This window comes from Grammomys surdaster, unplaced genomic scaffold, assembly GCF_004785775.1.
Source record: "Grammomys surdaster isolate TR1022 unplaced genomic scaffold, NIH_TR_1.0 65, whole genome shotgun sequence".
Taxonomy (NCBI): domain Eukaryota; kingdom Metazoa; phylum Chordata; class Mammalia; order Rodentia; family Muridae; genus Grammomys; species Grammomys surdaster.
Genome location: NW_021604567.1, coordinates 2,016,191 through 2,029,651, shown reverse-complemented (window position 1 = coordinate 2,029,651; position 13,461 = coordinate 2,016,191). Strand labels below are relative to the sequence as shown.

Sequence of the window (13,461 nt, the reverse complement as noted above, 5' to 3'; positions counted from 1 at the left end):
AAACTGTTTTCATATAACAGAGTGACTCACTTGCATGCTAATACACAACAGCTTTAGGATTTCCATCCTTTATTATTGCATTGTAATCCAGACATTAAACTAAGATGTCTCCTGTATGGAGCTCTTCACTAACCTAATTGTATTTATTTTTTACAACTGAATACAGTAATTCTATAAATTGAGTTTCTTTGTTCAATAAGACCTATGCTGTTACCTTAAGTATGCTACGTTTCACTCTCCTGAATATCTTAACTTGATTATTTTGTATGGAGGATGTATTTTTCAAAATTTAATTTTTAAAGTAGTTATTCTCTTTCTAGTTTCTTGCTGAATTTAAATTCTAATTAGTTGCACAAGGGCTGTGGTTTATATATGTATCACTGATAGTTCATCTGGGTGAATACATACTCTTTAGTCAATCAGTTTTGCATCTATAAACATATATTGTAGTATCATGTGTAGTGATAGAGTAGAAATTTTATGGAAAATATTTTTATTTTATTCTTAATATATTTTTGTATATATGATAAGTAATGTAAATTTTGTAGCTTTTCTATTTTAGTGTTTAGTGTTTAAACTATCTTTACGTTATATTTGATTAACAAGTTCACTATGAAATGGCTCATGCAGGTGACAGAGGAACGATCTCAACATCTTCAAGACCAGTCTGTACATCAGGAAAGTCAGAGCTGCCGCCTAAGCAGGGCAGATCAGTCAAACCCGAGGGGCGTGTGAGCCGGACTCCAGCTGATCAGAAGAAGCCACGGGGGACAGAAGGCTTATCTGCTAGTGAATCCCTCATGCTAAAATCTGATGCTGCAAAGCTGAGGTCAGACTCCCATAGCAGGTCACTGTCCCCTAACCATAACACTTTGCAGACACTGAAGTCTGATGGGAGGATGTCTTCTAGCTTCAGGGCTGAATCCCCAGGACCAGGCTCTAGGTCATCCTCTCCTAAGCCCAAGACTCTGCCGACTCCCAGGTCTAGCCCATCTGGTGCTAGCTCACCACGCTCTTCCTCACCACAAGATAAAAATCTACCTCAGAAAAGCACAGCTCCTGCTAAGACAAAACTTGACCCACCTCGGGAACGTTCCAAGTCAGACTCATATACACTTGATCCAGATACCCTCCGTAAGAAGAAAATGCCCCTCACAGAACCATTAAGAGGGCGATCCACATCACCAAAACCAAAACCAGTACCAAAGGATCCTAAAGACTCCCCAGGGTCTGAAAACAGAGCCCCTTCTCCCCATGTGGTACAGGAAAACCTCCATAGTGAGGTAGTTGAAGTCTGTACTTCAAGTACTTTAAAAACAAATAGTGTCACAGACAGCACCTGTGAGGAAAGCAGTGATTTTAAGAGTGTGGATGAAGGTTCAAATAAAGTGCACTTCAGCATAGGAAAAGCACCACTGAAAGAGGAACAGGAAATGAGAGCATCACCCAAAATAAGTCGGAAATGTGCTAATAGGCACACCAGGCCCAAAAAAGAAAAGTCTAGCTTTCTTTTCAAAGGAGATGGAGCCAAATCTTTAGAGCCACCCAAGCAAGCCATGTCCCCATCTGTAGCTGAATGTGCCAGAGCCGTCTTTGCCTCTTTTCTGTGGCATGAAGGCATAGTACATGATGCAATGGCTTGCTCTTCCTTCCTGAAGTTTAATCCTGAACTTTCCAAAGAACATGCTCCTATAAGAAGTAGTTTGACTAGCCAACCACCCACAGAGGAAAAGGAAATCAAGTTAAAAAATAGGCATTCATTGGAAATATCATCTGCTCTAAATATGTTTAACATTGCACCTCATGGACCAGATATATCCAAGATGGGTAGTATCAACAAAAATAAGGTCTTGTCTATGCTTAAGGAGCCACCTCTCCATGAGAAATGTGAAGACGGAAAATCGGAAGCCACCTTTGAAATGTCCATGCATCACACAATGAAGTCTAAGTCTCCGCTTCCCTTAACATTACAACATTTAGTGGCTTTCTGGGAAGATATCTCTTTGGCTACAATCAAAGCTGCTTCCCAGAATATGATTTTTCCAAGTCCCGGTTCCTGTGCTGTCCTTAAAAAGAAAGAATGTGAAAAAGAGAATAAAAAAACAAAAAAGGAAAAAAAGAAAAAAGAAAAGACAGAAATTCGGCCAAGGGGCAATTTGTTTGGTGAAATGGCCCAGCTGGCAGTAGGAGGGCCAGAAAAAGACACCATCTGTGAGCTGTGTGGAGAGTCCCACCCATACCCAGTGACGTACCACATGAGGCAGGCTCACCCAGGTAAGCCTTTGGAGGTTTATGTACATACTTTAGTCCTGATCAGCTATATCACTTTGTTGTGAACTAGCCTCTGAATTATATAGCAAAGTATAGGAAACAATTGCCCAAAAATTGAATACGACGTTGACCACCATGAACAGTTCATTTGAAGAGATAGAGAAATTCTAGTAATACTCTGATCAAGAAATTTAAGGTTGTTTACTTGGAATGTGGCAAATTTTGAAAAAATTTAAAAGTATTGTATGTGTTTCCCAAAAGATGACATGAAGGTCTTACACAATAGAAATAATGGCCTGCGTAAACAACAATACAGTTCTGTGTTAGATCTTCTGATTTAGATTCCTGTTCGGATGTAACCAATTAAATGGATCATACAAATTGGGAGGAGGGATTTTCCTGTGTAAATGATATCAGTTGTTTTATCAGAGGACTGTATGTTAGGTAGATATTCTTACATATTAATATTAATATTCTAAAACTTTCTTCAAATGTGATTGTTCTCTTCTTTTTTCACTTTGATGTTAGAAACATTTGATCCGAAACATGCCATTCCTCTTTAATGTGCCTGTTTTATTGACATTCATAAGTAGATCTAAAGGGACCTACTCCCTGTTTCTCATCTCAAGTATTTTGAGCGTCATCTAGGTGATAATTTTTTTAAATCAGGCATGCTGTTTTTCTCTAACATATGTACACCCTTTAAACAATTAGCTACCTACTCAGGACTTTAGTTTGAAAAGATGCACCTATTGCTGATATAATATCAGTAGTGAGGATCAAAGACATTCAAAATGTTAAATATGTCGTATGTTTTTTCAAGGCTGTGGTCGATATGCTGGTGGACAAGGATACAACAGCATCGGGCATTTTTGTGGAGGATGGGCTGGTAACTGTGGTGATGGGGGAATGGGAGGAAGCACTTGGTACCTCGTATGTGATCGCTGTAGAGAAAAATACCTCCGTGAAAAACAGGCTGCTGCCAAGGAAAAGGTATTTTTATTCTATTCAGGCTGTATTACTTATGATATGGATATAACTGATCAGAATACATAATCATATCCTTAGTAAGTTAATTAGTTCTATGTAATTGATATTAAAAGTCAGCTTGTATAAGAGAAATAAAATATAAATTTAATATTTGTTAAATAAACAGGTTCTAATCTAACAGTTAGGTACAAAGGGTGTGTTGACAAATATTTGTGATGTTATTCTTTGTCATTGTCCCCTGTACTACACATATATGAACATCTCAGTGTTCTTTTTTTTTTTATTTTATTGGATGTTTTATTTACATTTCATATGTTGTCCCCTTACCCCATCCCCCACCCACCCAGGAACCCCCAATCCCCTCACCCCTCCTCCTTCTTCTCTGTGGATGTAACCTCTATCTACCCCCCCACTCCCACCTCCCCACCCTCAAAATTCCCACCCCCTGTGGTGTCCAGCCTTCATGAGGTCAAGGTTCTCTTCTTCCACCTGTGCCCAGCAGGGCCCTCCACTCTTACATATTCAGCTGAAGCCCTGGATCCCTCCCTAAGTGCTCCCAGGCTGGTGGTTTAGACCCTGGGAGCTGTGGTTGGTTGGTATTGTTGCTCTCCTCATGGTGCCGCAAATCCTTTCAGCTTGTTCAGTCTTCACTCTAACTCCTCCATTGAGAACCCCATGATCAGTTCAATGGCTAGTTGTGAGCATCTGCCTCTGAATATGTCAGACTCTTGAAGACTTCTGAGGAGACATCATATCAGGCTCTTATCAGCATGCACTTCCTGACTTCCACATTAGCATCTACCTTTGGTGGCTGCACATGGGATAGATACTCAGGTGGAGTGGTCTTCAGACGGCCCCTCCTTCAGTTTCTGTCCCTCACTTTGTCTCCATATTTGCTCCCTTGAGTATTTTGTTGCTCCTTCTAAGAAGGACCGAATCACCCCCACTTGGTCTTCCTTCTTTATGAGCTTCATGTGGCCTGTGAGTTGCATCTTGGGCATTTCAAGGTTCTGGGCTAATATCCAATAATCAGTGAGTGAATACCATGTGTGTTCTTTTGTGATTGGCTTACCTCACTCAGGATGATAATTTCTAGTTCCATCCATTTACCTAGGAACCTCTCGAATTCATTGTTTTTAATAGCTGAGTAATACTCCATTGTGTAAATATACCACATTTTTTTAATCCATTCCTCAGTTGAAGGACATCTGGGCATCTGGGTTCTTTCCAGCTCCTGGCTATTATAAATAAGGCTGCTATGAACATAGTTGAGCATATGTCCTTGTTATATGTTCGAGCATCTTCTGGGTATATGCCTAGGAGCGGTATAGCTGGATCCTCAGGTAATGCTATGTCCAATTTTCTGAGGAACCGCCAGACTGATTTCCAAAGTGGTTGCACCATCTTGCAGTCCCACCAACAATGGAGGAGTGTTCCTCTTCCTCCACACCCTCGCCAGCATCTACTATCACCTGAGTTTTTAATCTTAGCCATTCTAACTGGTGTGAGATGGAATCTCAGGGTTGTTTTGATTTGCATTTCCCTGACGACTAAGGATGCTAAACATTTCTTTAGGTGCTTCTCAGCCATTCGAGTTTCTTCCATTGAAAATTCTTTGTTAAGCTCTATACCCCAATTTTTAATAGGGTAATTTGGTTGTCTGGAGTCTAATTTCTTGAGTTCTTTATATATATTGGATATTAGCCCTCTATCAGATGAAGGATTGGTAAAGATCTTTTCCAAATTTGTTGGTTGTCGTTTTGTCCTATCAACAGTGTCCTTTGCCTTACAGAAACTTTGCAATTTTATGAAGTCCCATTTGTCAATTCTCGATCTTAGAGCATATGCCATTGGTGTTCTGTTCAGGAACTTTTCCCCTGTGCCCAAGTATTCAAGGCTCTTCCCCACCTTCTCTTCTATTAGTTTCAGTGTATCTGGTTTTATGTGGAGGTCCTTTATCCACTTAAGACTTGAGCTTTGTACAAGGGGATACGAATGGATCAATTTTCATTCTTCTACATGTTGTCCTCCAGTTGAACCAGCACCATTTGTTAAAAATGCTGTCCTTTTTCCACTGGATGGTTTTAGCTCCTTTGTCAAAGATCAAGTGACCAGCCCACACTCCTATGATCACTTTTTTTTTTTTAATTTATGTATGTGAGTACACTGTAGCTATCTTCAGACACCCAGCAGAGGGCACCAGATCCCTTTACAAATGGTTGTGAGCCACCATGCGGTTGCTGGGAATTGAACTCAGGACCCCTGGAAGAGCCATCAGTGCCCTTAACTGCTGAGCCATCTCTCCAGCCCCCTCAGTGTTCTTTCTTATCTCATTCTCTTTCCTCCTTTTTCTCTCTTGTCTTTTCCTTAATACCCAATCATTCCATAGAACTCATGGAAATTTGAGATGATTCCTACTAATGACAAACCAAGTCAGAGACCTCTGCTAAAGCTTCCTTCCCTACATGACCCCTCCCAAGTTTCCCAGTGATGGGTTTGTTGTTGATTGTTTTTGTAATCACAAGCACAGTTTTAAAATACTTTTTATTTCTTTTTTTTTCTAGAAACAACAAAAGTTAAGAACTATCTTTTTAAATATACGCAGGAAACAGTCACTTCTCTTCTTTTTGCCAGGTCAAACAATCTAGAAGAAAGCCAATGCAAGTAAAGACTCCTCGTGCCTTGCCCACCATGGAAGCACACCAGGTGATCAAAGCCAATGCGCTCTTCCTGCTGTCCCTGAGTAGTGCAGCAGAGCCAAGCATCCTGTGTTATCATCCTGCAAAGCCATTCCAGTCCCAGCTGCCCATCGTAAAGGAAGGGGTTTCTGAGGATCTTCCTGTAAAAATGCCTTGTCTTTACTTGCAGACATTAGCTAGGTAATATGACTTGGTTTTTGATTTTTAATTCCTTTTGGGTGTACAGCTTCTGATGATTAATGGCATACTGTAAAGTGGTTCCAAATGGGCTCTCATGCCCACACTGTCACAGATACTGTGCAGGAAACAAACCTTGGGGATTTGCTTTCTCCATTGCCCTGATTGACATGACTGGGCATGTAGTGCACTTCGTATGCTAGTGGGGACTTTTTAAGTTTGTTCTATTATGATTAATACAAGACATATCATAAAAAGAAAGACTTGCATTTTTTATTCTCTATTAGTTGACTTTAGTCTATTAGTCAGAAATGCTGAAGAAGAAAGAACCTGATGTTTCCTGTAGAAGTTTTCTTTGTTTGTTCTTTTTACCCTTAAGAAAAAAACAGCTGGGTAACAAGGACACTGAAAGGAATATTAAAGTCCTGACCTGACTGTATTCAACAGTGGTGAAAAGAGAGTCACATGTTAATACCTTTACAGTGTCATGCTAGGTTTACTCAAAGTGAAGTATGATAGGATGCTAAAAGAACTAAGGCAGTACTTGAGTCTTCCTCAGCAGATAATGAAACACTTCCCACAGGGTCTGCCATTGCTGCTCGAGTGATTATTGAAGGACCGATAAATAGAAATTAACTGGGTGGGTGATGGGAGGGGAGGAATTTCTAGGAGAGTACATTCAGATGAAAGCTCATTCTCTTTAACTGGTGATCTGGGTAACATAGCACTCAGTACCTTGTGCTGATTCTTCTTCAAGCAGAGGCAAAGAAGGAAGAATTTTAAACATAGAAAGAGTCAACCTGGTTTATAGTTAAAAGATCACAGTAAGGAATGTGGAAACCGATACAGAAATTGGACAAACAATTTAACTGAAGATAGAGAAATATTTGTTGATAGTGTTCTCATTTATTATACTGGAGTTGGATTTTAAAAGTCTACATACTTTTCTGTTGTATACTAACACTCTAAAATAGTCTTTCATATTCCAAAGGCAGATTTTTTTTTCCTTACTGGCTGATAAATGAATTCTACATTTTGCCTGCTGTCATGGCTTGCACGTCATTCTACTGAATTCCCTTTTTTATGGAAAAGTTATGAGGCGTTTAGAAATGTTTGTATTCGTTAAAATAGCAAAATTGAAAGAAAGGAAAATGTGAAACATTTAAAACCAGGAAGAAATCATGAAGCATGCTAAATAAAAACATATCTTGAGTTTTAATTAGAATACTATGTGCATTTAGGTTAACAATGTTTTATTCTGGTTTGGCTGGTGAAATGGTTCAGTGGATAAAGTTGCTTATGCTTATCACCAAACCTAACGGGAGCTGAGTCTGATCTGGACCTGCAGGGTCAAAGGAGTAAAGTAGCTTTCGCTAGTTGTCTTCTGACCTGCTCACATGTAATAATGTACCTTGGCATGCACTAGTAACCCACCCCCACACTCACATATACACAATAAAGACGTGTAGCATTAAACTATGAGTCAAATTATAAAACATGGGAGGAAAAAAATTGCCAGCATAGCATAATTAAGGAACCTCAATTCTTAGCTCTCTGTGGAATGGATACACCCAAACCAAAGGAATGATTTACATTTATGCTTTTCAAATTTTTCAAACCTGATATATAATACAACCCAAAAAGTGACCCCTATTTCAACAGTTCATCAAGCAATGATACAAGTCTTCACTGTGACAGTGATGATAGAAAATGAGAAGAGAGAACGGTGTAAAAGGAGGCATGGTTGGTATCATGGGCCTGAATGACTAGTGCTGAATGATATGTAGACCTTGTCCAGCAATTCTCATCTAAGCACCCAGACAGTCAGTGGGATCATTCACCAAACACCAGAGATGGAGATGTTCTTGAAACAAATGAAAATGAGTTCCATTTAGGTTTGTGGTACGTAGGAAGTAATATCAGAATTTTATCTCTACCGTTCTGCTTCTGTGATTATTTTAATACTTTCCCTTGATTTGTATATTCTCCTGTACTGCTTTGTCTTTTTCAAAGGAGTTCTAAATGAAGAAGATCTGTACTGCTACTGTACTCTTAAGTTGTTGGGTTTAATTTAATGCAGGCACCATCATGAAAATTTTGTGGGCTATCAAGATGACAACCTATTCCAGGACGAAATGCGATACCTGCGTTCAACATCTGTCCCTGCCCCATACATATCAGTAACTCCTGACGCAAGTCCCAATGTATTTGAAGAGCCAGAGAGCAATATGAAGTCGATGCCACCAAGGTACTTTAGTTTTGTCTTCGAATGGCGAGTGTTTGCTGGAAGAAAGGCTGAGCTATAAAAGCGTGTTCTTGCAGTTCTTTAATACAGCTTTCTGTCTCAGGGGGTCACTGAGTCAGCTGTGCTAGCTGTTGGAGAGCTGTGAAAAACTGTGTGTCAAGAGTTCCTGATAGGAGGCAGACCACTGGGAACGAAAAGATGAACTAGCGATTCAATAAAAGATTATATTGAAGCCTATAATTGTGAGTGATGCATTCATCAGAGTAGGGAGGCTGACTTTATGGCAGCATTAGACTCATGATAAAAATGGCACAGAGCATTGATCAGGAACCTTAAGCTTCTTGGATCGTTGTCTACAGCTTCTTCTCACTTAGCTAGTGCTGATATCAGACGGGAGCTTCCTGAAAAGTGAAGGATTCAAGTAAACACGGGGCACAGAGGAACGTTGTCAACCTGAATGTCAGGAGTACTTTGAGAGGAAAAGCATGACAGGAATGCTGGACTAGCACAGTGTCGCTTAAGAAGCTGCTGCGTTGGTACTAGAGTTCAGCTAGGTATGTGGATCAGAGTGCACTGCAGCCGTCAGGAGAAAGATGGATAAAGAAGACGTTCTGCAGAGGAAATGAGTATGACTTCACTAGATAACTAGAACATAAGCTTAGATGTCATCCAAACTATAGGCACAAGTGACTAAGCATAGTGTCACTGGAAAGGAAGGTCTTTGCTGAAGAGAGACAGTGTGCTTACTAAGATGTGTTAGTGTTCTGTAGTATATAGTTATAGTAATAAACTAAAATAATAGATACATTATTAATTATAATAGGGTTAGCATATCGAAATTAGGTATTTTTTCCATGAAAAATACTTGCAATTTTTCTCATCTTCTGTGTGGATTTTTCTCAGGTGTTTTTGGAGCTGCTCTTGCCATTGTCTCCAAAGAGTACTGTTGATATCTTTAAAGGAATTTAGGTATCTCTGAACATAAAAGCTACCTTTGGAAAGGAATTGGGAACCATTTTAGACTACTCTGATCAATGTGCTTCAGTGGGGTGTTATCATGTTCCAGGATTTAAATCACGTAGAAGAACCTTGTAGTTGGAGATAGTGAGAGGTAAAGCTGTATAGTGAATTTTCCACCCCACCTCATTTCTAATTTTTTTCTTTAAAAAATAAATGTTCATCAGCTCTAAATTAAACAAGCCACTATTAATTTCTATGTTAGTTATGGCCATGAAAAGAACCAGAACTTGCTAAGAAGCTAAATGACCTTTCAGCTTATAGAACAGTAGATGAAGGGAAAGAATACAGAGCTCAGACAGAGGTCAAGACTGTGTCTTGTAATCATGCACCCAGTGTCTGCATCTCTGTGCTTTATAGCTGGTTGCTGCTAAGGTCCACAGAGCACTCTCTGCCTTATGATAGAAAGTAACGCCTTGTGTTATCTCTGGGAGGAATAATATGTATCAAGTATGATTGGGAACAGAAGGCCAAGAAAATCCACAATACATTATTAGATCAAGCTGGGAAACAAAACTGGTTTATCATTGATAATAGTAAATAATAATAATACCAATCTGGAAGAAAAGTTCACCTAAAGGAAATGAAGAAAAAATGAAGGAAAAATTCTCCAAGTACTTTATAGTAAAAAAGAAGAAGAAGATGATGATGATTATGACTTAAACTTAATAATAATAAAAGCTCAAATGTGGAAATAAGATTAAAAAGCCATTTGAAGTAAAATGATGCATTGCAATGCTAAAATGACAGACCAGCACTTTTAAAAACTAAAGTATTAATTAGAAATTTATAGAAGGGAAGTTGTATGGCTAAAGGAAAAGTTTCTGATATTACAATGGACCAGAGGTCCCAAAAATTAAGCAATACTGAAATAGAATGAGAATCTTTTATGGTAAATATTAATATATTAAGTTCCCAAAACTCAGAACAACCAAACAACAACAAAAATAGGAATATTTCAAGTATCTGAGCAAGGAAAACAAGTCGTCTTGCAAAAGGAACGTTAAGTAGAATTCAAATTTTGTATCATAATTTTGGATGAGAAAAACAATTTTACATGTCTTCTGAAGTTTTAAAATAAATAAAATGTTACCTTAGAAGTTTACCTAAAGTCAGATATGCATATATTTGAATCAGATATACTTGAAAACAAAAAACTTGAGAACCTAAGTACATATGAGGCCATAATGTGGTGGTGGTGGTGGTGGTGGTGGTGGTGGTGGTGGTGTTTTAAATTCTGTCCTATTAGAAACCCAAGATTAACTATAAGTTAATGAAATAACATCAATAATTAATGAAAACCATGTTTCAAAGACTATCTCTCCCTCTCCAGTTCCTCCATTGCCCCTACTTTCTCTCAAATGCATTCCCCCTTGTTTATTGTTTGTATATTGTGTGTGCATGTGTCCACATACACACACGTCCCCTCCTGAGTTCATTTGCTGTTTTGCATTAGTGTATATATTTAGAGTTGACCATTTAGAATTGGATTTACTTTCAGGGTGCTCAAGCTTCCTCCAGCAGCCACTGATTGCCTATCTTCATTACCTTGGTGGCTAGTTGCAGCTGCTCAGAAGGAGAGAATTCATGCTGGTATTGTAAACCCAGCCAGCTACCTACTGGTAGAGACTGGAGAGATCATGGATTCTGGAAGAGAATCCACATTCCTAAACCAATATATTTTCTATCGGAATACTAAAAACGTATTCTTATACCCACAGATAAGTATAGCTCTCACCTTCGTTGCACTCTGGTGCAGCCATGCACTCTTGACAGCACTTCCTCTGGAGAATGTCAAACCTCATTTAGCCATATTCAAGCATCTATAATGAATAAGCATCATTTTATTAATCATTTTTCCTTATATAATGGTCATTTCTCTCTGTGTTTAGGATTATTCCTTCTTGTTTTTGCCCCTCTGAATATCTTCAAACTTTGAATTTTAAGTTACGGAGCTGGAGGTTAAGTGTTAAGAGCACTGGCTGTTGTAGAAAACCCAGATCAAGTTTCCAGCATGCACAGTGTAGCTCACCGCCACCTGTAGCTCCAATTCTGGTTGATCTCTCTCACACTCTTCTGGCCTCTGTAGGCACACAGCATACACATGATGTACATGTATGCAGACAAAATATGCATGCACATGAAATAATCTTGATAAACAAAAAGTTAGGAAATTTGGTACCTTCCTTTTCATTTGAGATACCAACAATTTAAGAAAAGTGTAAGTTTTAAGATACAGTTCTGAAAGCATTCAGAATATCATATTGTTGGAAAAGATTACATTCTCCTTTTTTGAGATTTTATGTTCACTTTGTGTGTATGAGTGCCTGGATGTATGTCTGTGCAGCACATGTCTTCATGCCTGTGGAACCTCCTTGGAGTCAGACATCTGACTCATTACTACAAAGGAAATGCACCTGACGCACTTGCTTCCTTCCCATCAGCGTTTCCCTCTGTTCTTTCCATATCTGCAGTTTGGAAACTAGCCCCATAACCGACACGGACCTGGCTAAGAGAACCGTCTTCCAAAGGTCATACTCAGTTGTTGCTTCTGAATATGATAAACAACATTCCATTTTACCTGCACGAGTTAAAGCCATCCCTAGAAGAAGAGTCAACAGTGGAGACACTGGTAGGTATAATGGCAGGTTGAATGATCAAACTGCCAGATAAACATACAAAAGAAGGAAGGGAGGGAGGGAGGGAGGAAGGAAGGAAGGAAGGAAGGAAGGAAGGAAGGAAGGAAGGAAGGAAAGAAAGAAAGAAAGAAAGAAAGAAAGAAAGAAAGAAAGAAAGAAAATTGTTTTCTTTGCAGATAATTTTTAAGATGTAATACCTGAAGGGAAAGCACTGCATTGGTGCATTGGTTTTAGTTTGGGATAAACAGTACTTTTATCTGACCCAGTCATAAAAGCACCTACCTTTTTTATATCTCAGTGAGAATAGGTATTTAGATCAGAACTGACTTATAAAATCTTGGTAGGTAGCTAGCCCCACATACTGCTCTCATTATCCCTTCACTAAGTGTCATGACCCAGCAGGTCCAGTTGTGCTTAAGCACTCAGTTATTTCTCACCGTCCATAGAAGCTTAGAACTCCTATGTCACCATGGTTCTGAAGAGAGAAAACTTCAAAGATGTGAATAACTTCTATCTACTGAATTTTTTGTTGTTTTTTTTGTTTTGTTTTGTTTTGTTTTTATGTAATCTGGACCAATTGCAATTTATGAGCATTCTTATCCTTTGCTTTTAATCTTAGACACTATGTTACCCAGGCTTGCCACAAACTTGTCTTAGCCTCTCAAGTTCATGGATTGAAGGAACCATACTGTTATGTTAATATTGAAGATCACCAGAAAAAATATTGTTGAGCACCAGTAGACAATTTGTAGGTTTCTTCAATAAATATTAGAGTTTGGATTGAGAACACTGCCTTAGTTTTATCTCCTGTTGCTATGATAAAATACCTTGGCAAAAGCAACTCAATGGAGAAGGGTTTATTTGGCTCACAACCAGCTAAGCCAGTCACATCCCTTCTACTATCAGGAGCACATTGTTTATTAATCCATGTGTGCTGGTGCTCAGTGAGCTCTCTCCTTTTCATTCAGTGTTAATAATGGTGCCGCTTCCATTCAGGGTAGGTCTTTTCAATGAAATTAAGCCAACTAAGAAAACCCCTCACAGGAATACCCTTATGCAACCTAATCCACACCATTCCTCATTGAGACGCCCTTCCCGGGGATTGTGCCTGTTGACAGTTATAGCTAACCATCTTTTCACATACTTTACGTATATACATAACATGCTTTTACTCAGCCTTGTAGGAAATTAAGGACAAGAGGTGTAGATTTCAGGTAGAATACAAGCTACTTGGCTTTTATAGTGCTGCAGGAAGTATGACCTTTAGATTCAGCTTTTCATTCAAAACCTACCTGTTCAACATACTCTGTAGCTCTAAGAAAGTAAGACAGTTACAGGGTATGGTTGCTCCCTTACCATAACTGAAATTGTTATGACTTGTGTCATGTGTAAAAACAAAAGACTTTAAAGTGAGTATGCTAGA

At 38.9% G+C, this 13,461-nt stretch overlaps 1 protein-coding gene across 8 annotated transcripts in view; it reads left to right on the top strand.

The window, feature by feature from the left end:
- Positions 1 to 13,461, top strand: part of Mycbp2 (MYC binding protein 2) — a 227,615-nt gene that overhangs the window by 182,112 nt on the left and 32,042 nt on the right. For all 8 annotated transcript variants that reach the window (XM_028771203.1, XM_028771212.1, XM_028771221.1 and 5 more), the window contains 5 exons: positions 631 to 2,274; positions 3,095 to 3,264; positions 5,896 to 6,140; positions 8,218 to 8,385; positions 11,874 to 12,031. In XM_028771203.1, coding sequence (XP_028627036.1) covers positions 631 to 2,274; positions 3,095 to 3,264; positions 5,896 to 6,140; positions 8,218 to 8,385; positions 11,874 to 12,031 — 2,385 coding nt within the window. The remainder of the gene's footprint in view (positions 1 to 630; positions 2,275 to 3,094; positions 3,265 to 5,895; positions 6,141 to 8,217; positions 8,386 to 11,873; positions 12,032 to 13,461) is intronic.